Raw genomic sequence first — 27,962 nt, 5'->3', positions numbered from 1 at the left:
CCTTCCAAAAAGTTCAACTTTTGTCTCATCAGTCCACAAGGTATTTTCCCAAAAGTCTTGGCAATCATTGAGATGTTTCTTAGCAAAATTGAGACGAGCCCTAATGTTCTTTTTGCTTAACAGTGGTTTGCGTCTTGGAAATCTGCCATGCAGGCCGTTTTTGCCCAGTCTCTTTCTTATGGTGGAGTCGTGAACACTGACCTTAATTGAGGCAAGTGAGGCCTGCAGTTCTTTAGACGTTGTCCTGGGGTCTTTTGTGACCTCTCGGATGAGTCGTCTCTGCGCTCTTGGGGTAATTTTGGTCGGCCGGCCACTCCTGGGAAGGTTCACCACTATTCCATGTTTTTGCCATTTGTGGATAATGGCTCTCACTGTGGTTCGCTGGAGTCCCAAAGCTTTAGAAATGGCTTTATAACCTTTACCAGACTGATAGATCTCAATTACTGCTGTTCTCATTTGTTCCTGAATTTCTTTGGATCTTGGCATGATGTCTAGCTTTTGAGGTGCTTTTGGTCTACTTCTCTGTGTCAGGCAGCTCCTATTTAAGTGATTTCTTGATTGAAACAGGTGTGGCAGTAATCAGGCCTGGGGGTGGCTACGGAAATTGAACTCAGGTGTGATACACCACAGTTAGGTTATTTTTTAACAAGGGGGCAATTACTTTTTCACACAGGGCCATGTAGGTTTGGATTTTTTTTCTCCCTAAATAATAAAAACCATCATTTAAAAACTGCATTTTGTGTTTACTTGTGTTATATTTGACTAATGGTTAAATGTGTTTGATGATCAGAAACATTTTGTGTGACAAACATGCAAAAGAATAAGAAATCAGGAAGGGGGCAAATAGTTTTTCACACCACTGTATATGTATGTATGTATGTATGTATGTATATATATATTGTGTATATATATATAATATTTATATATATATATATATATATATATATATATATTTGCAGTTGGAGATCCACGAAGGGAGAAAAAACTAATCACGTATCATAAAATAGTTTTATTCCTGAGCTTTCAACCCCTATCAGGGGTCTTCATCAGAGGATAATGCTTAGACTTACAAGAATCAAAGGCAATATATAGCAATACATTCCGTGGGGGGGGGTTGTATCGTTTAATTATTGTGTAAATGTCCTTCTTAGGTTGGCATATGCTGGATTTATGTCCAAGTGTCTGTTGATGGCGTTTTCATCTGATAGCCAAGACTTGGCCAACTCTCTGGCGCTTTTAGTACTGGCCTTAACTTTTACTTTCACGTTGTCCCAGTTGAATGTGTGTCCTGTCGATTTAGTATGTGCATATATCAAAGATAGTGCGTCCTTTCTTCTGATGGCGTTGCGATGTTCCTGTACACGTGTTGAGATTCTTTTTGACGTTTGTCCTATGTATACCGCTGAGCAAGAATTGCATGGAATACTATAAACTGTGTTTCATGTTTCGGCTGTCGATTTCTTGTTTTTAGGATTAAACAGGACCATGCGCAGATTGTTCGTGGGTTTATGTGCTATTCTGATGCCCCACTTGGTCAGGGTGCGTGCCGTGCCTTCTGACACATTATGGTGATACGGGAGTGAATGCCAGGTGGGGTGGGGGTTCTGATTTAAGTCGATTGTATGCTGATTCCTTTGGCGTCTGCTGTGTAGACTCCGATTAATGAATGTTTTTGAGTATCCGTTCGAGGTGAAAAGTTGGAAGAGATAGCGTCTCTCATTAATTTTTGTTTCCTTGGTATTACAATGCGTGTGGACTCGTTTAAATAGGGTTTTCACGCAGCTCTGTTTATGAGATACCGGGTGGTTGCTGGCAAAGTGTAGAATATATATATATATATATATATATATATATATATATATATATATATATATATATATATATATATATATATATATATATATATATAAAATATTATATACACAGTTGTGCTTGAAAGTTTGTGAACAGAACAGCTTCAAGTCTGGGATGTTGGTGGGTTTCCTCACATTAACTGCTCGCTTCAGGTCTTTCCACAACATTTCGATTGGATTAAGGTCAGGAGTTTGACTTGGCCATTCCAAAACATTAACTTTATTCTTCTTTAACCATTCCTTGATAGAACGACTTGTGTGCTTAGGGTTGTTGCATGACCCACCTTCTATTGAGATTCAGTTCATGGACAGATGTCCTGGCATTTTCCTTTAGAGTTCTCTGATATAATTCAGAATTCATTGTTCCATCAATGAAGGCAAACCGTCCTGGCCCAGATGCAGCAAAACAGGCCTAAACCATGATACTACCACCACCATGTTTCACAGATGGGATAAGGTTCTTATGCTGGAATGCAGTGTTTTCCTTTCTCCAAACATAACGCTTTTCATTTAAACCAAAAAGTTCTAATTATTCTCATGCGTCCACAAAACATTCTTCCAATAGCCTTCTGGTTTGTCCACGTGATCTTTAGCAAACTGCAGACGAGCAGCAATGTTTCTTTTGGAGAGCAGTGGCTTTCTCCTTGCAACCCTGCCATGCACACCATTGTTGTTCAGTGTTCTCCTGATAGTGGACTCATGAACATGAACATTAGCCAATGTGAGAGAGGCCTTCAGTTGCTTAGAAGTTACCCAGGGGTCCTTTGTGACCTTGCCGACTATTATATGCCTTGCTCTTGGTGTGATCTTTGTTGGTCGACCACTCCTGGGGAGAGTAACAATGGTCTTGAATTTCCTCCATTTGTACACAATCTGTCTGACTGTGGATTGGTGAAGTCCAAACTCTTTAGAGATGGTTTTGTAACCTTTTCCAGCCTGATAAGCATCAACAATTATTTTTCTGAGGTCCTCAGAAATCTCCTTTTGTTCGTGCCATGATACACTTCCACAAACATGTGTTGTGAAGAGCAAACTTTGATAGATCCCTGTTCTTTAAATAACACAGGGTGCCCACTCACACCTGATTGTCATCCCATTGATTGAAAACACCTGACTTTAATTTCACCTTCAAACTAACTGCTAATCCTAGAGGTTCACATACTTTTGCCACTCACAAATATGTAATATTTGATCATTTTCCTCAATAAATAAATGACCAAGTATAATATTTTTGTCTCATTTGTTTAACTGGTTTCTCTTTATCTACTTTTAGGACTTGAGTGAAAATCTGATGATGTTTTAGGTCATATTTATGCAGAAATATAGAAAATTCTAAAGGGTTCACAAACTTTCAAGCACAACTGTATATGCCCTATATAATCAGCCAATGTCAAATTACTTTGTCATTATTCAAAATGATTTGATACTGTAAGGACATCTGCGATTTATTGATGTTTTACAATTGCAGAAGACGTGTAAGGATAGTGTGGAATGTTACTTACTACTCAGTATGCATATTGATTATCTGGATCAAAGTTTGAGACTCTAATCAATCAAAACCTTCATTCTGCTTCAGTTCCTTGTGACTTAATAAATGCCACAGGCAATAGAAGAATGGAGAATACGTTTGCTGAATGCAACAACCTTGATCCAATCTGAAAGCTGTAGAGGAGAAATCCTGAGCTGTTGTGTTCAGTTGGATGGGTGGGGTTCCCAGACACAATATCTACTGTACATATGCATGCAGCACTTAAAAACTGCCCAGTGCTAGTCACAGTTTTTGATTTTATGATTAGTGACACATTTGATGTGCAAGTGGGTTTCAGCCTCGGTGCCAGTACATAGAGGTAAGCAAACTTCAGTGATACCCAAGATAAAAAGCTAGGTTACAACAATCAAATTACATGGCAAAACAACAAGGCAATGCTGTGTGATCATGATGTAGGAAATATACCACATGATGAAAGTCTCCAGAAGTGTGGTCATGTTCTACATCTCCTGACAGATACATGAGAACTGTCTTTTCCATGCCAAATGTGCTGCTAGTTGTGGTGTGAAAGTGACATGAGTTGTAGTTTTCTAAGAATTTTGTGTTCCTAGTTTAGTTATTTTTAAATCGTTCCATTTAAGCACTCACCTTAGGTAACAAAGTTATGCCAGAACTTTACTAATTTTTAGCAGCACCTTCACCCAGCACCCCAAAATATCTTAGATAGACATCAACTATGATCAATTTTGTATTGTCATTTTTTTATACCAATACATCACCTTCTATTTACTGAATAATGAAATGCAGTGTGTGGAAAGATAGGAATGCAGGCATTGTAAAACTGTGGAGCTCTTTGCATTGAAACTGGTGTTATGTACAGAATTTAGCAAAGATGACTTGATTATCCAGAGTCTTCTTTTTATTCTTATCAGGTAAAACCGTTATTATTGAGCGACCACAGGATCTGAAAGTGAAGGTAGGAGGAAGAGTCCAGTTCAACTGTATAGCAAAGTTTGATCCAGAATTTGATTCACAACAGATCATCTGGAAATGGAATGGCCAGAAGATTATGGAGTCACCATTTGATGACAAGTGAGTGTGGTTTAAACCCGTATTGTTTAGTCAAGTTGTAATATAACTGTATAAGAGAATAGTTGTGTGTCTGTGCATATGTGGCTTCTGTGAAGGTTTGGAAAGTGCTCATCCAGCAAGAACAATGTAGGCACCAAACATGGTTCCCAAGCTGCTAAAATATGTTTGTTTAAAATTCTTTGTAAAACTTACTTTTCACTGTCAAACCAGAGATCTTCTGTAACTAGCATGTCAGAAGTGTGCAATCTATTGCATAATCTTTAAAAGATATGATGAAGTATTTGTTGATAAGATGGTGACCACCTTCCACTGCCTAATTGTTTTCTGACCCTGTGATTTACTGTTTTTTTTTTTTTCTAGGTATGAAATTGATGATAATTTACTTATAGTGAACAATGCTGAAACAAAAGATCAAGGGATATACACTTGCATGGCAGTCACAGGCCTGGATTATGATGAAGCAAAAGGCAGTCTCGTTGTCATGGGTTAGTTAATCTGATTAAGAATTTTGTGCAGATGATTGCGACAAGAAGCCTACAATTATTTTTATGTTTGGACATCTGTAGACTCTTCGTAGTCTTTCATTATTGAATATGGTTTATAAATCATCTTGTACTGTACTTAATATTTTCTTGATATTTTGAATTCTACTATATATTTGTGCACTTTATAAAATGTCTTGTTCTAAGCAAAATATGACAAATTATAAAGTAAAGTTTGATCAGTTGAGTCAAATGAAGCATGGTGGCACAGTTAACATTTTGCCATACTGCTCTAGAATCCTGAATTCAAATCTTGGACTGGTCCCTGGCTTTATGGATTGTGCACTTACCCTCTTGTCTCTGTTTTTATCTGCACATCACAAAGATGTTAAGTTAGATGGTAGCCCTAAATTATCTCTGAATATACGGAGCCTGACTGAGTGTGCCCCTTGATCGCCTGGCACCCTGTTCAGGATGACTTCCTGCCCTTCATATTAGGCAGCTAAGATTGGTTCCATGCTCCTGTGACTTTGTATTGGACAATGAATAAATTATATTTGATATGAAATATGTTATGATGTATGTTTTCTTTTTCTCATTTTACTTGAGCAGATCGCCCAGAACCTCCTACCAAGCTTGAGTTGTCAGATGAACAAGCTCGGAGTGTAACACTTAGTTGGAGCCCTAGTAAAGACAACAATAGCCCAATAAAGGGTAAGATCCATGGCATTTCAAAATCTGAAAGGGGACAGGGAGTGTTGAACACTAAAGTGGGTTTGCAGTGGTCAGTGGGATTTGTTACAGGACACCATATTAGACAGAAACTATCCATCAGAAATTACCATTGAGACTAGGTGGCATCATATGCTGATCAATTTAAAGAAATTCCAGTATTGTATGGTTTTAAATAAACAATTACACATGAACAAATATCAAACATATACTGTATGACACGAGCTGCATCCAAAAGGCAAACAACCTCCGTCATCTTGCACAGTTACTTTTTCCATCTCTTTATTTTGACAAACAATACAGAACCATTAGTACTTGAATCACTAGTTGCAGGAATACAATAGAATACCACTTATTTTGGTACAGCATTCTTCACTGAGTACAAGTGCAGAGTGCTGTGAACAATTCTCAGTTAAAATACAAGTACAAATTATACTATTTACTAAATACAGAACTGGTCCACATATAAATGCAGATCTATTAAAATACGCAAAGAACAAGGTAGAAACTCATTAAACATAAATGGAAACCAACAATATCTGTCCATTAATTAGTTGATGACCTATGGCCAGTTGACAGTGAAGGAGATTAAAATTGTTAGAGAAATTCAAAACAAAGTCACAGTCCTGGAGGGGATTAATAAAGTATCTATCTATCTATCTATCTATCTATCTATCTATCTATCTATCTATCTATCTATCTATCTATCTATCTATCTATCTATCTATCTATCTATCTATCTATCTATCTATCTATCTATCTATCTATCTATCTATCTATCTATCTATCTATCTATCTATCTATCTATCTATCTATCTATCTATCTATCTATCTATCTATCTATCTATCTATCTATCTATCTCCTGCCTGCATTCATCTGCTGTTCTTCCTTGCATTCTACTCCATCTAATCATCAGGCACAAACCACACTTGCGCCACATCTTTGTTGTCTGTCAATTCATCAGTGAACAGGGATATACAATCAGCCTGACCGACACCATCTGTCACCTGACTATGAATTTTCTTTGCCAAGACATGGACAGACTTGGCAACTGACACAAGCACTTGTTTCACAGAATCAATAACTTTATCCTTTATTTATCACTAATAAGTTACAATAAATGCACATAATGAAGTCTTTTAATATCACTTCCCCTGTGAAGGCTTTATTGAGCTCATCCAGTATCTTTGTAGCTTGGAGGGAAGCCCTTGTTGCTTGATTTTATTTTTGTGTTAGTTAATGGGTGCATATTTTCCTGCTGTGATCGCTTACTTTGAAGGCCTCGATTTCCCAGCACCAACCCCCAAACTGTGGAGGGTAAAATTCTGTTGTATTTCAGCAAGATTTCTGCTGCTGGCTGGGTTTTAAATGCAGTTTTTATGTGTGTTGTGTAGCTTGTTTCTGTTAATATTTATTATTTCATTTATTTAATGATTATATCTTTTCTTTATGTGTAAGCATCTCTTATTATGTGCCATGTGCTTTTGTGGGTGGTCCCGCTAGTGGCGGGCCATCTGCCCATCTCCATCAAGGGACTGCACTCATCCCTATGAAGGCTAGTATATACTGTGTAACATTAAGTCCTTTGCGGTTCATTGTGAATGTATTCATAGTGTGGTGAGTTCTCTTCAGTTATTTCCATGCCTTTTTTGTGATTACTGGATTTTTGACCTCTGTGCTTCATTTTATGACAATTCTTTGGATGTTTGCTATTGGGATTATCTATTTTGAAGGCATTACCCTCTGTGACATTGTGCTCCTCGGAGCATATTTTTGTTCAACAGACCTCTATTAAAATGAATCTTCAATGTATAAAGATTCTTTGTTGTGCCTTTTGTGTGACTAGGTGGGGTTCAGAGTTTCCAGATCTAGTGGGCATTTTGAGCAATTATTGGGACTCTTGAGTTCATAATACATTTTTCATGCTTCAGAAGATAGTGGCACCTTGCTTTGCACTCTTTTATATTAGTGACCGTTTCATTGCAGGTTAGCATTTCAGAAATAGTGCTTTATAAAGACACACTTCAGTAAATGAGACATTTTTGCTAGCTATTTTGTGTTGATAGCTAACTTTAATTTGAGTTTTGAAAGTTACTTGGCTGTAATACAGTATTTAGCCATTTTAATGTGTGTAATTTTCTCTATTTTAGTGTTTTTTACAAGTGAAGATTCTATTCCTAATTTTTTTTTTTGTTTTAAAGTGAAATTAAAATGTTGTTTTTATTATATCATCTTATTTTTCTTTATTGATGTAATGGCTTTAAATTTGGTTCATTTACCACAACATTCATGCTGATGATGCCACAGGAGGTGATGATATATAAGAGGGGACCCAAACATTTCCGGAATTGTTAAAGAAAAACATTATTATACATCTTACACCAATTCCATATTAGTCAATGTCAAAAATACTCACCTTGAGATGCACTTGTCCTAGCCCTTTTTCCATTCCTGGAAACATTTTCTTTATCTTTTGTTACCGTGTCTAGAGCCATCTTTTTCTTTTGGATTTCTTCTACAGTAGCAAATCACCTTTCCTTCAGTCTCAATTTTAATTTTTGGAACAAAAAAGTCACAGGGAGAGTGAAGCCTGGCGAGTTTGGGGGTGCAAAGCAACAGGCATATTGTTTGTGGTCAAAAACTCTTTGACTGACAACACGGTGTGCACAGGTGAGCTGTCATGGTGCAGCAGTGTATACATCTGTGTTGTCATGGTGCAAAATTCTATTGACTTTTTTCCCAATGCTTTTTCACAGATGGCTCAGCAGTTCATTGTAATGTTGTTGATTAACTGTTCAATTTGTAACAACACGATCATCATTGATTTGCTGTTCAATAGAACCTGACTTGCTTTTTTCGGCCTGAAGAAAAAAATGCGGAAGTCACATGCACGATTGTAGAATAAATGTCTGAAATACATACACAATCAACTCAGCACAATGCCACAAGGAAAACCTATTGACAATATATGTAAGCGAAGGTCTGTGATACGGTTTGCATTTTTGATAATGTCATTTGATCTTCTTAGCTGTAGTTACTTTTGAACCATTACAGTAGGATTTGTGTACTGGTTATGATCTATTTCTCTATTTGACTTTCAGTTTTGTCTTGCATTTTCGGGTATGTTTGACTTTCTTAGTATTCTGACCCTTGCTTGTCCTGACTGTTGTGTAATGGAGTCACACAGAGCAGGCCAGGACCTTCACTGACACAAAACACAAGGAATGGTAGAACATTTAAAGAAATAGTATACAGATAACAAATAAAATGCAAATCTTTGAGAAATTACATGAAGGCATGGAAAACAATAATTCAAAAATAATAATAGATCACAAAATGCACCTGAGCTAGGGAATAAACCCTGGCTGAAGCATAACACTGACCACACCATTTTACTTCTTAAACATCTCCTGGTTTTGTAGTGATCACAATAATCCTTGGACAGTTTTGCAAGTCCACAACACTGGCTAGTCAGTAAGCACTATGTGCCTGGGTACAAGCACTGCAGATCTTTGCAACAAATAAATATGAATCTACAGTAAGTGATTGTGAGTGATAATAATACCAGAATGAGCTCAGTGCAACACACTGTAGGCTTGATGATTTCTTGTAAATTTGACAGCTTTGTGTTAACTTAACCTGTGCATGATGTAAATGAGTGGGTGATCAGAAGTGTGTCTGTTAAAGTGTGTTTGATGGATGAGTTACAGCCGTGCCCGGCTCAAAAAAGTATTTCCTCTGTGTGAATTTAGCTTCATGTCAAATCTATTTGATAACTTCTGGTCTACAGTATATACTTTGTGATCCATTCGCTTTTTATTTACTGTATTACTAAGACAGTGTTACTTAGATGTTAACAATGTGGTATAATAGTAGAAGAACCGAGTTTGACATTAGAACTGTTGGAAATTCTAAAATTATTTCAGATTCAGCCTGTGTGACCCAGAGCAAGCATTAGATTATGAGAATGCATATGTTGTGTGGCACTGATCATGTTAAATGCTTGAGATGATGTTTGTCCTGTAGTATAATGTGTAAAATTAAAATTAATTAACAGGCATTCTGTACTTTTGAGCAGATTCCTTTTCTTAATAGTTTATAGTCTAAATTATGCTTTCTTCCTATATCATTCTTATGCGGTGCATTCATTAATTAAATAAACCAATCTGGTTGGTGGATGTCAAAATGTCAATGCATAAAGCCATGCCACGTTAGGTTCTACTTATATATCTTGTAATGCTTTTAAATTCTCTTTCAGAATACCTAATTGAATTCCAGGATCCGTTTGCTCCTTCAGTACACCATGAGCTGAAGAAGGTGGATGGTAAGACGACAGTTGCCAAATTAGACCTTGCAGGATTTGTGGAGTACTATTTCCGTGTGGTAGCCGTGAACGAAGTAGGCTCCAGCATCCCCAGCTCTTTAACAGATCCCTACAAAACCGACAAAGCAGGTACCTTTTTATTTTCCTTTTTGACAAAAACGTACAGTGACACTTAATAAGATAATATCAGTTACTCTTATAAGGATTGTGATATCAGTGGAAGAATAAATGGATGTGTACACAGGTGGCGCAGTGGTAGTGCTGCTGGTTTGCTGTAAGGAGACTGTGGAAGATTGTGGGTTCGCTTCCCGGTTCCTCCCTGTGTGGATAGCGCTTTGAGTACTGAGAAAAGCGCTATATAAATGTAATGAATTATTATTATTATTATCTCATCTGTGTCACCTGAAGTTACAGTGTAGCTGAAGATGTCTCTGCTGTGTAATAAAAAAGTATTATGTAGACTCCTCTATTAAAACGGAGGTGGCAGCACAAGTCATCCATTTTGCTAAAACTTATGTATAATTACAGCTCCAGACAGGAACCCTAATGGAGTTAAAGGTGAAGGGACAGAACCTTACAACATGGTCATTCAATGGAAGGTGAGCTACAAAGCAGCATTTCAAAGATCAAATGGCTGATGGAAGAATTTATGGCTATTGACAACTGAAGCTTAAACAGAAGAAGCTGATGTCTGTTTTCTGGATGACTTGTTTCCATGTTTTTTCTCCTTATTCCTCTGTTTTCTTATCATTAGCCTATTAAAAACCTTGAGTGGAACGCCCCTGATTTCCGCTACAAGGTCAGCTGGCGTCAGCGTAAAGATATGGACCATGACTGGCACCACATTTACACAGGAGAGTCACACTACACAGTCACAAATACAAGCGTGTTCACAGCCTATGAAATACGAGTTCAATCTGTAAACGAGATGGGAGAGGGGCCAGAACCCAGAACGTATATTGGCTATTCTGGAGAGGATTGTGAGTGACATCTAACGATCATTTTCTTGCTGTCTTGTGTATTTTTAATTTTTTTTTCCTGTAGCTAAATATTACAGTGGTATTAATGGAAGATTGTCATTTCTTCCAGATCCTGAAAAGGCCCCAGAAAATATTGGTATAATTTTATTAAATGGCTCTGAAGTGAAGGTCACATGGATGCCTGTCCCACCTGAAAGTATCAGAGGCCACCTGCTGGGCTACAAGGTATAAATCCTGTCTGTTACTTCTCAAACTGTGGGACACAACAATTTCTACTCCTTCATAAAAACATATATAACCCTACATCAGCTTTTGGGGAAAGGCTGTAATGGATTAAATGCCTCCTTTCATATTTCTCAAACACTAAAAGAGAGATTCTTTATTATTGCTAAATTAAAAATTAGAATCTGTTTGAAGGAAAATGTTGTGTAGTCACCATGACCTATGTAAAAGAGAAAAAGAAAAACTGTAAAAAAAAAAAAAAAATACAGCAGAAATAAATGCATTTCAAAGGAAAAACTCCATGTCAATTTCATTGTATGACTGGATCAGTCCCCGTCTTATGTCAAGACTTTTAGTCCAGTTTGTAATCTCCTGTATGTTCCACCCGGCAGATACGTTGTCAACGAAAACATCACTTGCCAGGAGAGCCTCACCGAAAGCAAATTGTTGTGGATGTCCAAGGAAACAAAAACCATGCCATAGTTTCAGGACTGGATCCATTCACAGATTATGAGTTGGATCTGCGTGTGTTCAATAAAAAAGGAGGAGGTCCAGTTAGTGAAGCAAAAGACTTTAAGTCCGCAGAGGGAGGTAAGTAAGGGCTATCACATCACTCAGACACCACAAGGTCTTGTTTCGTTGTCAGCCTTTGTGTTTCCTTTATTGCTTTCTTAAGTGTCCTGTTACTTGCAAATCTCTTTTTAATGGATAGTGATGAAAATCAATATCAAAACCAGGGCTTGTTGACTAATAGTGCCTCAGCGTAGAAGGCTATAGGCCTGTAAATTTAGGACATTTTTGTCTCTGTCATTTTCATTATTTACTGCTAATTTCTAATTTTAAAATGTCTTAAGTTAAAAGTTCTCCAGTAAATTACCCTCTGAAGTTTAGTAGCTGTTGTGTTTCTTGAACGCCAATTGGAGGTTGTGCAGTATAAGCTTCATGTGCTGATATACCTGTTGGCACGAAACCATCCAGTCTGTTTTTAGTTAATCCTTCAAGCAGGTTCTCTATGCATAACCTTGGAGCATCTCTTAAGAAATATTCTTAGTTCTTAGTCACAATGTATGACATGCTTAAAAAGCAATGAACAGTGTGGTGGCAGGATAGTTAGAGTTATTTCCTTGCAGATGCAGAATGTTAGGTTCAAATCCCAGTTCACTCGTTCTGTCTCTACATGTCCAAGTGAATTCTCCCAGGGTACTCCACATTTAGAGAAATGGTTCCTGATTTGTGTCTGATAGTGTTGGCATAAGCTTCAGCTGCCCACAACTCCATATTGGAGTACAATTTTTAAAAGTCATTGGAAGGTTAATGAAGTAGTGGAAAACTTTTAAGTTCATGTCAGTGTACATTTGAAGAAAATGTCTATCCAAGACTTTTGTGCTGTTTTTTTTTTCTGTGCCAGTCTCTGTTTGGCATATCCCTACACATTTTTCATGAAATATTTTCTCTGTTGTACATTTTGTGACCTATCAGTGCCCGGACCTCCAGCTTTTCTGCACATTGAAAGCCCATCAGAAAGTGTGATCAACTTGCACTGGCAACCACCTGCCAAGCCCAATGGCATCTTATTGGGGTATCGTCTACAATACCAGCAGTGTGAGTACATGCAGCCCCAATACCCTATTTCGTGGCAATTTATTTTAATGTATTTGTAAGTGACAATAATCTATTAGTACAGTTATAAAGTGTTAAACAGATAATGTGTCATACTGATATTACAAAGCCATTTATGCCATGAAAAAACTATTGTGAATAATAAATAAATTATATTACTTATTTCATTAATTCATTCTCAAACCTGCATTATTCTATCCAGAGGCATGGGATAAAAATCTATCAATATATTGTCTGATATATGGCACAAGAGTTATTACTACTTCCTTACAGCACCAAGGTTTCCAGCCCTGTTCACCCACAGTCTGTGGAGCATGCATGTTCTCCCACCATCTTTTGGATGTTCTAACACACCCCAAAATGTGGCAGTTCAGATAATTGGTGATTCTGAACTGGTCCAGTGTGATTGATCATTGAGGTTGGATTAAGGTTTTCATTCAAGTTTGGTTCCAGTTTGGCTTCCAGTGCTCCTAGGATGGCATTGTGTTCTCCATTACCTTGTAATCAAAAATGCATGTTCAAAAAATGGAGGGTGAAATTCTGATACATTGAGTTTCTATATTTGTTTCATATACTTGTTGATTTATGTCAAGTTTATTTTTAATGCTTTATTTATTGCTACTAATATAAATAAACTAATAAACTCTCCATATGGTATATGAATGCATAGATTACATTCACAGGTAAATCAGCATTTAGTCTGGATGCACTCATTTATTAGAAACCACATCTTGAGTAAATTCAGAGAACACTAACTATAGTTCATGGTTTCTTATAGTCATTCTATTTAGTTAAGGAAAAAAATGACGACAATACCATCAGTAGCTGGTGTTAAAAGCATTAGTAAGGAGAGTGTCATTTTAGTTATGTCTATACCATCCGAAATATTAGTGTACCTTAAGTTATTTGTGCATCCAATTCCAAAACAATTTATAGAACAGTCATATATTACATTAGGTGTGGACAGGCAACTAAATTAGTTAGGTCCGTACATATTTATAGTATGGCTGTTCCTTGCAAAAGACATGCTAGTTTGGAAAGATTATTTATGGAGCTTAAATAACACTGTTTTTTGATCATTATTTACAGTGTAACAAAGTTGTATATGACCCTTTCATTCTGAGTAACTTTCAGATCACTAATGTATAGTATAACAGTTGACATCTTCCAACCAATGGAGCACTGGCAGAGCAGGTGAAATGCATGGGATGAAACATTAGGTCAGTATTGGGGTTGGTCTACAGTCCAGTGGCTTAGCTACTAAGCCACACTGCCTTCTACAGTAAAAGAAAAATATTTTTTTCCCATTTTTGTTTTGGATCTCCTTGAGGAAAACATCAACTGGGACACTTATAGCAATGGTAAAGGACAAAACCGTTTGCCATTCTGAAATTTCACTTGAATGTAGTAAATTTACAAGTTTGTGCTAATTTACAGGTTTTTTTAATATATGTGTATATTATTGTATTTTAAACTAAAAGAACGTAATCTAGATTAGGCATATTTTACAATCTTCTATGAGAGCTGAACTAAGGAACTCTAAACATAAGCTTTATAAAAAGATTTACTCACTTCAAACTGTTTCCTTTTCCTGTTTTCTGTTAACTTTTTCTGTTACAGTTAATGAATCTACAAATGGACTTTTGGAGGACCACTTGATTGAAGATGGCAACCTCATGAACTATACTCTTCCAGAAATGGATCCTAAGAGTATTTATCGTTTCTATCTGAGAGCACTAACAAGCGTTGGAGAGGGCCCACCAATTGTCAGAGAAGGTGCCACCGTCATTGAAGGAGGTGATTTTTAATTCACTACTCTGCTCTCAATAATGTAACAGCTTTTATCAAGTCTAGAGTGGAACTGTTAATAGGTTTGAGCAGTTGAAGCCTTACGGTATAGAAATGGTGGGGAACCCAGGAGGCCATGTACTTTGACATTTGCTGTATTATGTACTTATGGAAATATGGGACCTATGAAACTCTATTAGAAAACTTGTCAGTGTGGAGTTTAGAAAAATCCTGAATATAGAGTGACAGCATTTAAAACCCGCGTGATGTGTTATGCACTAAAAAAAACTTACTAATCAAATTATAGTCACCATTTTCTATATTACAAAAGTATTTTATTGGATTAAATGAAAACTATACTCACCATTTTCTATATTACAAAAGTATTTTATTGGATTAAATGAAAACTGAAAAAAACTAACAGAAATAAATTAAAAAAATGTATATTAAATACAACATAAGCTAGAAGAACACTTTTGTTTCTCATTTTTTTTAAAACGTGAATGCAGATGTTGATTTGTGAAGTTACTCCGAGTTCCATGAGAGGTTTGTGAAGAAGTGTATGTTTGTCTTTTTAAAAGAATGCCAAAGAGCCAGTGCCCTCCATGGATCTTTGTGTTGTGATGCTTTCTATACACAATCAAAGTCCCAACTGATGGGTACTGGCTGGTGGCACTTTAAAAATGTCAAAATACATTCCTAGTCACAAAACACACCAAAGCAACAGATCTCTTGTACAACACCTTTTAGCCTTTAAATTATTGTTTCGTTAAATTAAGAGCCATTTTTCCCAATAAGATCTCTGTTGTACATGATAAACAGTGAATTCCAAGATTAACCCAGTATCGTTTAGAATCAAATCAGTCAGAAAGGAGGCAAGGTGTCATAGCTGCAGTATACCTCGAGCTGGAAAAATCAAGTGATTACAATGATAAAGCACAGCTAATCTAGATGATTATCTTCCTTGAATTTACTGTGCACTGTAGTGTAGTGTCAGTTTATTATAAATTTTGCTGAACATGTGTCAACAAAACGAAACATGAATAATTTTAGTAACTATAATAATAATAATAATAATTCATTACATTTATATAGCGCTTTTCTCAGTACTCAAAGCGCTATCCACACAGGGAGGAACCGGGAAGCGAACCCACAATCTTCCACAGTCTCCTTACTGCAAAGCAGCAGCACATTCGAGAATTTAGGTATGTTAAACAATTTATAAAATGACAAAACAGAAATTCACTGTTAAAAATGATAGAAAAAAAAAAATTTATTTTTATTTTTTACAGAAACATTTATATATTTATAGAAACATAGAAGGGATGGTGAAGAACCCTTTAATTTATGATTTTACAACCGGCTTGGGTTTTTCTACTTAGAAATCATTTTTACCATTAAAATAATATGAATTGTAACAATGATTATAATTTTGCAAAATATTATAACAATATAACAAAAATATAAAATGATCCTGTGGCCAGCCTTTTCTAAAGTTGCGGCAGTTGTACACTGTACTTTACAGGACCCTTAATAGTACACAATTTAATTATCCTACCACCCTTTATGTTCCACATACCTGTCTCTGCCCTCTTCGCTTGCTTAGCTATTTAACACCAAACCTGAAATATGAGCAATCCACATCATAGCAAGTGACTTGTTTTAATATTTCCGTTCCCATTTATTCTTTTCCTGAATGCTAAGGTTGTTTGTTAATAGATCATTTTACCTGTTCCTCTGTCTGCTCCATGTTGTCTGCCTCTGGTACCAGCAAAAGAATTTACATGATTGAGTGCTCCTCATCTCCCTTCCACATGTCCTGTTCAAGCTACTGAGTTAAATACCAAATCTCATTATGTCTTTACTGTGGCTTATGGTTTTGGTACCTTTTGGAAATTGAGGCTTCCATGTATCTTCAGGTGCCCTCTTTAGACATTGTATGCTGATTTACAATTTATTTGCTTTTATTTTTTGCTCCTATTTTGCCCTTGTTAAATGTAAGGACCTCTCTTATCCTGACTCTAAGATATGCTCTGTATGATGCATCTGCCAAATTGGTGGTTAGTTTCAAAGCATCCATAGCATTCACTTAGTTTGCTCTTGATCATAAAAAAACTCAAATAACTACTTTAATTTTCCAGCTGGTTCAAGTTAAAGGAATGCCCCTGTCATAAATGATCATTTGTGAATCTGTTACTTACCCCACAGTGTATGAAGTGATGACCAATAAAAAAAAATTGAATCTCATGTTTCATGGACAAGGTAGATAACAAAATTAATGATACAATGGGCATGATTGACTTACATGAGAAGAATTTCCATAAAAAGTTTAAAATATTCTAGCAAATATTCATGTTTCAGATATTGTGAGCATGTGACCAGATATCTGATATTTGCATTATATGACCTGACTAATTTGAGATTTGTTCATGGACATTTTGATTTTATTTGCTGCTGTTTAATTTGGGTCCAATTGTATACAAAATTTTGTTATTTCTGTCATACCTGAAAACATGAAATTATATACAGTAAATGTTTCTCAATCATTACTTCAACAAATGTGAGGTGAGTAACAAATACTGTGGACTATAAGGGACACCCCAGAGCCCAAACCACCAGACACAACATTTATTTTATAATCGTACCTTAACCACAGTAAAAGGCAGTCCTACACAATATAATTGAAAGAAGAAGAAATGCTCTCTCTTTCCACTGCAACCTCTGTGAGCCTCATTCACCTCCTCCCGATTCTGAGGTAGCTGAGGCACCCTGTTTTATGCTGGACCTGGGAGTACTTCTGATACTATGACTTCACCTAAAAGTAGCACTTCGGTGTCATATGGAAGATTCACATTATCGGGATATCAAGTCTTCATAGTGACTCCCTACGGCCCCCAGAGACCCCAACAGGGTTACCCTTATGCACTACAAATTCCAGGCAACCCTACTGGTGTCCAAACTGGGACCCTATCGGAAGAGCATGGTTGCCTCTTTAATATAAGCAGTCTGTGGTGAAACGCAATTTTTAAATAATGAGTGCAGGTGCACGTGTGTGCGTACACTCACCTCTCAGGGGTTGATTGGGGTGCTTGGCTGATTGCCAGTGGTGGACCGTGCATTTCATACCTAGGCTTTCAGTAGTGCTCCATCTGAATCAACCCGCCCCTCAAAAATTAATTTATGGTTATAAAAACCATCTTAATATGCAGAAATACAGTATAAAGAGCCATTGCATCACAGATAGATAACTCCTGTAGCCACAATAAATGCCTTTATTGAACAGACAAACCAAGGGTGAACAAGTTCCTTTCTACTGCTACAGTCGCGACACACATAAAAAACATCAATAATAACTCATAAACTTGCAGTATTATTTAGGAAAATCACAACATTTTACTCATCAAAAATTCAGATTATTTGTAAACAAAATCCATCCTCCTCTCTTTCCTCAAAAACAGTTCAATTACTCTGTCGTACAGATTATCCGTGCGCTTCAGTTCCATCACGAAGTCCCTTTCTATCGCCATCGAAGCTAATGCTGAAAGTCGAACCTGCCCTGTCGTATTTCTGGCATAAGTTTTAGTTCGCTTTAGGGCTGAAAATGTCCACTCGACAGAAGCAGTGGACACGGGAATGGTCACCACCAAACATACCAATGTGTACAGCTGCCCCATGCTCTCATTCAGATTTTTCTGATGAAGGAAGTCAAGGAGATCAGTGGGAGATTTTCCTGCAAAATCATCCATGGCATACATTACAGTTAGTTCTGTTTTTAGCCGAGACGGATCAAAAAGTGCTTCGTGCGCTCGGAGCGCCTGCGGATTGTTCAGTGGCCTCGTAGAGTTCCTCATATCAGCTTCTATCTCGCTCAACGGTGTCACAGAACTCCTTTACCCTAGCCAGACAAAACTGCACATCCAGTTTTTTGTCCTGTAGTATTGAAAAGAACACGTCTGAATACTCAAAAATGCCATTGAATGTGTGAAGCAAAAAACAAAACTCAAAATCATCCAGACGTGCTTTAAATCCATCAGCACAGCACACTGTGTCCTCATCATACTCATCATGATGCTCCAGAATGTGATGAAACAGTTCCTTTAGAGCATCTCTCTTCTCTATCCAATCAGTGGGTCTGAAAACGGTGACGGTGCCGTACGCCTGCTAGAGGGCCCTAGTGAAACCAACTCAAAATCTGATTGGTTCAAGCAACAGTTTAATCGACATTTATTTTGTGTTAGAGGGCCTGCAGAATGGATTGTGAAGGCCTCCGGGCAGACTTCTTTGACTTTGACCCTGCCTGGCAACAAATGATGGCTGAAATGTGATTGGTTAAATGCTTTAATACGAAAATACATGTCTGGAAGCAGCACAACCATCGGAAAAGCTATGAAAGGAAGCGGACAGACTATTTGGAATTATTTAATAAGTATTCATGGACAAAATATAATTAACATCAGTTTGTGATTCAGATATTTTTTTAGGCCAGCAGAGAAGGCCTTGCAGGCCCTGACGGTCTGCCACTGCTGATTGCCAAGTGTAAGTGTAAATGCCAGCGGGTTAGTTGGGTGCCTCATTTACACCTTGGAGTATTGAGAGGACACCTGCATCCAATTGCAAATATAAGAGGAGCTTGCAAAGTAGAGATGGGAAGGGAACAGAAAGAGAGATAAGATCAGAACAACAGAAAACCATGAATGAACACAGTATTGCATGCCTGAGTGCCAGCGAGCAAGAAAATAGAGAGAGAGAGAGAGAGAGGCAGAGCATTTGGTATCCCTACGTAAGAGCGAATTATCGGTGCTTTGAGGTAGATTGTCCCCACTGATTTATTGGAGGAGTATGTTTGATGGTGGTGGAGTCCTTCTTCGGGATCCAATGGACACCAACAATGTGAGAAGGAACATAGGAGGACAGCCAACTCTGAGCGGTCTAGCAGACACCGGCAGAGGCAGCCAGGATGGGGGTCAGCAAGGAGGACCACAACTGCTGAGGTCTCTGCCAACTTAGCAAACTATGGGTGAGCTGGGGAGCGAGAGAGGAAGTTATGCTGGGCTCAGTCAAAAATGGGAGAAAGATCAAGGACCTGATAACTGTTGTTTTATCCTGGTTATGTCTTTGGATTATTTGGTTTTTAACTCACAGACTACATACTGATTTTATAGATTATTTATTTAATGAACATCATTTTTTATGCACTGCACTTTGAACACTGTTTCTTTATTCTGGTTTTATTTATAAGCACTAGAAGCACTTTGCACCAGCTCTTTGCTGACTGCATGTGTCTTCATTTGCCCGGCTCATCTCTGTTTATGACTATCAACAGTTCTGGGTTCAAGAGGCTCCTGGAAGTAACCAGGGAGTGTTGACCGACCCGGACCATCACACTCTTGCATAGAGAGATGAACTGCTTATATAATTCATTTGACCATCGTCCATCCATTATTAGTTGTTCCTGACTGGGATAGAAATTGGTGTTCTTCCCTGCCGGGTTGAGCCTGCGTTCTTGTTGTCCTTACATTACAGCCTCCTGGACGGGTAGGCAATTATCTTCAAACCCAGTATGCCAGTCCATCTGCTTACAATATAAAATATATCATTTTTAGATTGTGTATTCCTTTAGTCTCATTCACATCTGGGGGGTATTTTTCATACGTGGATTACTCGTTTAGCCGGATGTAATAGTTGATGATTTGGCCTGATCCTGGATCTGTCGATTTTTTCGAAACTCTTGCTGGATGTGTTGTCATAGCAGCACATCCAAATCCTCAAACCTGCTCGGAGCAGGTTTGTTTGATATAAACAAGGATTAGCTCACGCACTTAATCAGTGTCTTTGCATGGAATTCATTCAGTCATGGCTTCGCCATTCATGAATGAGCGACCAAATGATATTGGTACGCAAATTATAAGAAGAGAATTTCATATAGAGTGGGTTTTGCGCGATCGGCAAGATCCTTTATTGCTTCCGGAGAAAATTCTTTTTGAAAGATACTGCTTTAGCCGAGGAGGAATATTGTACCTCAAAAATTAGCACCTTATATTCGAAGTCAAACTAGGCGAAGTTGGGCACTCACAACCACACAGACAGTATGCATTGCTTTGAGGTTTTTTGCAAGCGGCACATTTTATATACTGTAGGGGATGCGGAAAATCTATCTAAAAGTGCAGTTTGCCGGCAATTCGTAAAGTCTGTTTGGCTCTGAAATATTTCCTTCGGGTTTTTAGGTGTTTCCTGGACACCTGCGTGTGCAGACAATAAAAGAGGTGTTTCATGCCATTGCAGGTAGGTAATACACAGGTAAAAACACCCACAGTTTCATAAAGAATCTCACAATCAGCCTAACATTCTCATTACCCAGGATTTCCAAATGTGATTGGGGCACTGGATTGTACGCAGATCCGAATAATCAGACACAGTGTCTTCATCAAATATTTGACCTTCGTCAATATCTCGTTGGTCAGACACAGGTTCTAGGGATATGACATTCCCTGCAACTGACCCAACAAAAAAGAGGGCTATATGGAACATACCTATGACACACATCGATGACAAATATATGCAATGACTATCCTTTACCTGAAATGAAGTGAACACTGCATCCTGCCACTGGTTCTGAGGAGGAGCTTTGCCCTGGAATGCCCTCAGAAACAGGGCGATGGGCATTTTGCTGGATAGCCAACTCTTCTGCAGGGGTTAGCTCTGGACCGCGTGGACCTCCACCTGTTTTTTGCTTGGCTGCCTTCTTATTAGCTTTAGAATTAATGTTTTTTTATATTATATATGATTCTTTATGTCAAGAATTCTTTAAATAGTTATACACCAATATTTACCAGTTTGAAGTATATTCTTGTACTTCACTTTAACCTATTCCCATGTTCTCCTTGTGCTGACGTTTAATCTGGAATTATGACATATTCAATATGAATTTACATGCATATTTAATATATTAAATGTGAATTTCCCCTTGGGATTAATAAAGTATCTATCTATCTATCTATCTATCTATCTATCTATCTATCTATCTATCTATCTATCTATCTATCTATCTAATTAATCTGACACATATGAAATGAAACGCTGCATTCAGTAAGTACAATGCACACTACTTAGCGTTTAATTTGTCGGCCACTTTTTGCCAGTCGTCTTTTCTGGTTTGGGCTGCTTTTGCAGTGTTACCCTTTGTGCATATTAAATCTTGAAATTCTTCATGTCCTTCGAATAAAAGGTCTTGTTTCGCTTGTATGAAAAAAAATGCGCCCGTTCTTTCGTCATTTTGTTACAGCCTATCAAAGACTTGCTGATCATGTTTTCTAGACTCAATATATATGGGCTTTTCAATCAGCGCAGGCGCACGCATTCATCTTGGATGATTAGATCCAGCTCGACTAATCTACTACACGGCTGCATTTGAAAAAGCGACTTATCCCAGATGAGTTTCACTGGCATTAACTCATCCAAGGTGAGGCATCTGATCTCGGATGATTTAAGCAACGTACGGAAAATACCCCCCTGGGCTAGGAAATGTGTACATTCTTATAAAGAAAGCAAACATTTTATATTTTTTCGTTTTTAATTTTAACTGATAATTGTATATTATCTATATGCAATATGTATTAACCACTTTCTTTTCCCACAATAAGTACAATTCAGCTGATTTTTGTTGACTGACTTCTCTACTGGATCTGTAGGGACCCTCAACGCTTTTTTTATTCTCTATCATCTAATTTCTTTTTCTTTTGCTCATTGCTATTTTACATGCTTATTGTTCTGCTTGTCTAGCCACTGATATTATGATTTCCCAAACTGCCTGATCAACAGCTTCCCCATTTATTGTTTTCTTTGTCATTCTTCATCTATATTCCTTTCAGTCCCTCTTACATTATACCTAATGATACTTCCATCTCCCGTAGTCCAGATGGCCCCTTTGTTATTCAGTTATCTATGATTGGCATTTCAGAATGTAACAGACCTAGCATCTATATATACAGTGCGGCCATGTGTCATATTAAGCCTAAACCCTCAAAAGTCTATTGAGGTAATGAAACATCTGCTATACTTATCTATAAAGAGGATTAGTCCCAGGTCTCCATAACTAAAAGTCAATATACAGTAAGAGAATATACTGTTAACACATCTGAATACAACTATCACAAGACATTTTATGTTCTTCCTCAGGGGCAATGGAGCAGCCTGTTGATGCATATGTTGATTGTTCATCAATATTTAATGTTGTAGAATGGGAAATATCACATTCAGTTTTACTTTTTATGGTTCTTTAGAATGCAACCATGCTTCATTGTGGCTTACTGTGGGAAATTTTTTTTTAGGCTTAATTGTTACATGGTGTCTGTCCAGAAGGTTAAGTTCTAAAATATGAGCACTTTGAAGATGTTTTATGACTTTGAAAGTCTTAAGTCCATTTTCTCATAATCTTCAGAAGCGGGTCTTGTGATTATTTTTTGTCACATACAGTATGCTTTAGTCATGTAAGTGTGTTTGTGAAGCAGACATAGTGTAGTATGCTCTTGTCACTTATGAAAGGAATAATTAACAATTAAACTCTATGAGTTATGTCCTAGACATAAGGCTTGAAAATGATATGACTTCACACAATAAAAATAAAAGGAATACTTCAGTGAAATAAAATAAACTTGCAAGAATTTCAGTTTTTGTAGTATAGGATCTTTGCTCCAGTTAGTTTTGTTAAGTGTGTTTATTGACTATTCTATTTGTGTTCTTTTACGCTCATATTATATTATCTTATATATTTATTATATTATTTTTAAGATATTAAGAGTAAGGTTAAAGAGTAAGGTAAGAGTAAGGTTAAAGGTTATAGTCTGAAGAACTGCATCAATTAGTGTTAACATTTGATCATCTTATCATTACTCATTTGTTCTAGTTTCTGTTATGACATAAGAACTGTCAATTAAAGCTGGCAAATGTGATTATTAGGGATTAGATTATTAGCAGTTAGCATGATTGGTTAGGCTTTGTTAGGAATATTTAATTTACATACTGTATTCTACATCTTCTTTGCTATAACATAGACGTGCTAGAGCTACACTTGCAGAGCGGCAGTAATATTGTTATTCTGCTCTATTTGTTGACAACCACCACCATCTACCCAAAGCTCCATGATGTTCCAACAATGATGGATGGATTAAAAGCTGGAAGTCTGTATGACCATCAGCATCAAGTGACTCCATGAGAACCCTAACTACAAAGAGGGCTATTTCATTTATGTTAGGTAGAATGCCCAGAGGGGACTGGGCGGTCTCGTGGCCTGGAACCCCTACAGATTTTATTTTTTTCTCCAGCCTTCTGGAGTTTTTTTTTTGTTTTTTTCTGTCCACCCTGGCCATCGGACCTTACTCCTTTTCTATGTTAACTAATGTTATCTTATTTTAATTTTGCATTTTGTCTTTTATTTTTCTTTTCTTCATTATGTAAAGCACTTTGAGCTACTTTTTGTATGAAAATGTGCTATATAAATAAATGTTGTTGTTGTTGAACAAAGTACTCTCTGATCCACCTGCTAACCTGACAGTGAACCTTGTTTCTTGACCAATTTCACGTCAGTAATGGAACAGTAAATCCGTGGTATGCAAGAATACCATATTTGGTCAGATATAACAGCAAGGATTATCAATCTGACACACCATAAATGTAGGGAGCCTCATGAAGTTCCCCGTTTGTTTCTTCTAACTTGATTTTTGCGCTGTCAACTTTAAAGGCTGTATTTGCTTTCACAGGGTAAACCTCAATGTTTTCATACAGGTCTGAATCAGAGAGAGCTATTTCCTGGAAAGGACAGTATAGCATGCTAGTTAAAGTTTTATGCAGGGTTATAGAGGTTGGAGCTTTCAGTAGAAGATACAACGAATGATGGAGACAATAGGAAACAGAGTGTCAACAGGAAAATGGGGTTTTATGCCAGTAAAGTGGAACCATCTCAGAAAAGCATGCCATATTTGACAGAAACACTATTTAGGAGAACACAGCTATCATAAGTAAGCCATGGGAAAACTAACAGAACCTGGAAATGGTAAGGGATGACAGTGGCCATCGTTAGTTAATTTGGGTTGGGTAAATTGTCATATTTACAGGAGCATATAGAATCAACCCCAAAACCTTTTATAAAGTGGACTAATAATGAATAGTACATATTTTAGTTGGAAGGTGAATGTGAATGAAAATGTTAAGAAACAATAAGGAAATAAGAAAGAAAATGAGCAGAAGTGCTGAGAAAAAGGATTGGAGGCTGCTGATTTGTTTCAGCAGGGGAATGGGAATCCTTTTGAAGTTAATCTAAATAAGCATATGAAAGAGAGAAAAAGGATAAAATAATAAAAGAGTTGGTGTTGAGAAAAAAGTAAAGCCGAAGAAGAGGATGAAATGGATGATTATTCCCAAATATATATTAGGGATAATGCTCCAATTGGCCCTGAAGCACAATCAGTTAAGAAGTGCTGAGGCTCCTGTGGAGTTCTAAATTTTGACAGGCCACACATCTGAGCAATGAAGACACAAGGGCCTGTACCAAAAGGAAAAGATTTAGTCCTTATTTCTGGGACACAATATGGTAGCCTTTAGCCAACACTACCTTTCAGCAGGAAAATAATGGACAACACATTTGTATGTGCCATCGACCACTTCAGGACTGCCTATTATATAGTTCAAGACATTTTCCATCCAAAGAATGATACAGTGACTCTGTCAGATGTTCGTTATGTAAAAGGAGATCAACCTTGCTGGCCGAGACCGCCATACAACTGGAGTTAGTCACATTGATTACAGGCTAACTTACTGCAGCTCTCAAGCTCGTGTGTTGCCAATGAGCATGTGATAGATATGGAGGTTTTAATAGCAGCATCTCTGGGAGAACATACTTGGTTAACTCATTAAATGCCCTTCACAAAACTTTGTCAACTCCTGGCCTGGCCTGAAAGTACAGACTATGAGTGAATGATGAGATGTCAAAAGTAGAAGAAGAGACATTCCCTCTTAAAATGAACTGCACAGATTAGTAAGTATACTCAGGATAAGGGTGAACATGCTCATGAATATTTTGACAGTTTAAAACTGATATTTATAAGACATTCTGGGAAAGCATCCCAGTTGTACAATTTTGTGAATGGTTGAGAGCCTCTGAGGCATCTGTTGGTGAAGAGAGATTCACTGATCTTGACTTTGCTGATGATGCTGTGATCTTCGCAGAGTCTGGGGATGCTCTGATTGGGGCTCTCAAGAGACGGAGTGAGGAGTCTGAGTGTCTGGGCTTGTGAGTCTCCTGGATTAAACACAAGATCCAGGCCTTTAATAACCTCTTGGGCACAGTCATCAGCAGTGTGTCTGCTGAGAGAGTGTCAACCTTGTCCAGAGATTTACTTACCTTGGCAGTGACATTCATGTCTCTGGTGACTCTTCGTATGAAGTCAGTAGATGGATTTGGAGGGCTTGATGGGTGGGGGGTGTAATCATGAGGTCACTCGAAAAGTGTGTGAGGCACTCCCAATAACTCTGCAAAAAGACAAAGGTCCCAGTCTTTAGAGTTCTGGTGCTCCCCATTTTTCTATATGGTTGTGAGACATGGATGCTGTCCAGTGACCTGAGACAAAGACTGGACTCCTTCGGCACTGTGTCTCTTCGGAGAATCCTTGGGTAACGCTGGTTTGACTTTGTGTCGAATGAGAGGTTGCTCACAGAGTCCTGAATGAGGCACGTTACCTGCATTGTGAGGGAGCATCAGTTACGGCACTACGGCCATGTGGCGCAATTCCCTGAGGGTCATCCAGCTCACAGGATCCTCATTGCTGATACCAGAACAGCTGGATCTGGCCAAGGGGACACCCACGTAACACCTGTCTGCAGCAGATAGAGGGTCATTTCTGTTGGGTGAGACTGGACCTCGTGTCTGCCTGAGGGGTTGCAAACCAGGATCCCAAGCTGTTTCATTATGTGGTGGGTGCGGCAACACACTGTACCAGTGCATGCTCCCCAGCCTGACCTGACCTGACCTGACCTTAGAGCCTAAAACTAGAATAGCTTTCAAAGGGGTTTGCATTGGATGAAAAAGCCGTAAAGGCGTCAGCAGCTCACTGCTGGGAATTAAAATGTTCTGAAAGTGAGCCAAACATTCTTATAAATTACTGAGAGTGCAGATTTTATTCTATTTGGTGAGAGCCAATCAACAGAAGTGTAAAAGGCGGGAAGGCTTTATGAGGACGAGGACAAGGTCTCTTAGTGAGAAATCCAATGTGTGCTAGGGTACTTGCAGAAAGAATGCCATTCTAGGGTACCTTTACCTCCACCCTACAAAGTCCATAGACTTTATTTCAAGCTTTTAATTCAGCACAGAAAAATGTAGGTCACATAGGGTTAGATATTTTGTTTCAGGCATTTTTGTTTTTAGCGTTTTTTGTACCTGATGAACGTATATTGCAATGCTATGTGTGATTGGTAAACCAATTCCTTTCACTTCAAGACACCAAACTACTACCTGTGCTCTTCAGGTTCCCCACTTTTCCTTCTTTTCTTGTGTAACATGCTCTTGTGGGATTGGAAGGAACTCCTTCCATTACCCAGAAGATTCAAGTGGTACCTGGGGTATTTGGGTCTTTGGCTGTTCTGCTTTCTTTATTTTTAGACTAGACAAAGAGCCCGTTTTGACAACGTAAGATGAAACAGGCACAAGTTTGTGTCAGCAGTGTATGAAGAACAAATGATAAGTAACGAAGAGTTGTTTTGTAATGATTGTAGTCTGCTTTACTCATTACTGTACAGGCTTGTACTGTTAGTTGATGAATTTTCCAGGCCTATAGTATAATATTGAATGATGAATGTTCCAGTACAATATGGAATAGTAATAAGTATACGCACCACAAACCTGATATAGGTGTATTGAATGAATGCGTAATTGAATCAGAATGCGTAATTAGACCTCGAGCTGTAGTCGAAATCGCCTTTCAGGCCTCTAGAGCTTTAATTGAAGTCACCTTTCTCTTTGAATTTTTGCGGCCGTAAATCCGCCACCTGCCGCAAAGTTGGGGTTGGATGTCGGTCTCGTAAGGTTTTTCGGGCAGCTGCGCAGAAGTCGACTGCGCATTTGGCTTCAGACGGACGTGAATGAGTGAGTGAGGAGGCAGGCGAATTATGTATTAAGATGTAGCCCCACTGTTGAAGATTCGAGTGGTACCTGGGGTATTTGGGTCTTTGGCTGTTCTGCTTTCTTTATTTTTAGATGTAGCCCCACTGTTGTTGTGGTGTGATCTTCTCTGCAAATGGTAATGTCAGGTATGTTGCTCATAGTGTGGCTTGTTTCTCTAAATGCCAGAAGAGTCTTTTTCAGAGGTATAGCTTTTATTAGCCATGTTTCA

At 37.9% G+C, this 27,962-nt stretch overlaps 1 protein-coding gene across 3 annotated transcripts in view; it reads left to right on the top strand.

Moving 5' to 3' along the window:
* l1cama (L1 cell adhesion molecule, paralog a) overlaps positions 1-27,962 on the top strand; it is a 192,130-nt gene that overhangs the window by 149,658 nt on the left and 14,510 nt on the right. For all 3 annotated transcript variants that reach the window (XM_028813403.2, XM_028813402.2, XM_028813398.2), the window contains 10 exons: positions 4,275-4,434; positions 4,795-4,919; positions 5,529-5,630; positions 9,908-10,102; positions 10,502-10,572; positions 10,728-10,953; positions 11,063-11,178; positions 11,568-11,766; positions 12,655-12,777; positions 14,416-14,592. In XM_028813403.2, coding sequence (XP_028669236.1) covers positions 4,275-4,434; positions 4,795-4,919; positions 5,529-5,630; positions 9,908-10,102; positions 10,502-10,572; positions 10,728-10,953; positions 11,063-11,178; positions 11,568-11,766; positions 12,655-12,777; positions 14,416-14,592 — 1,494 coding nt within the window. The remainder of the gene's footprint in view (positions 1-4,274; positions 4,435-4,794; positions 4,920-5,528; positions 5,631-9,907; positions 10,103-10,501; positions 10,573-10,727; positions 10,954-11,062; positions 11,179-11,567; positions 11,767-12,654; positions 12,778-14,415; positions 14,593-27,962) is intronic.

This window comes from Erpetoichthys calabaricus, chromosome 11 (genome assembly GCF_900747795.2).
Source record: "Erpetoichthys calabaricus chromosome 11, fErpCal1.3, whole genome shotgun sequence".
In the NCBI taxonomy this organism is placed as follows: Eukaryota; Metazoa; Chordata; class Cladistia; order Polypteriformes; family Polypteridae; genus Erpetoichthys; species Erpetoichthys calabaricus.
Note: the sequence above shows the minus strand (reverse complement) of the source record. Positions and strands in the feature narration are given on the sequence as shown.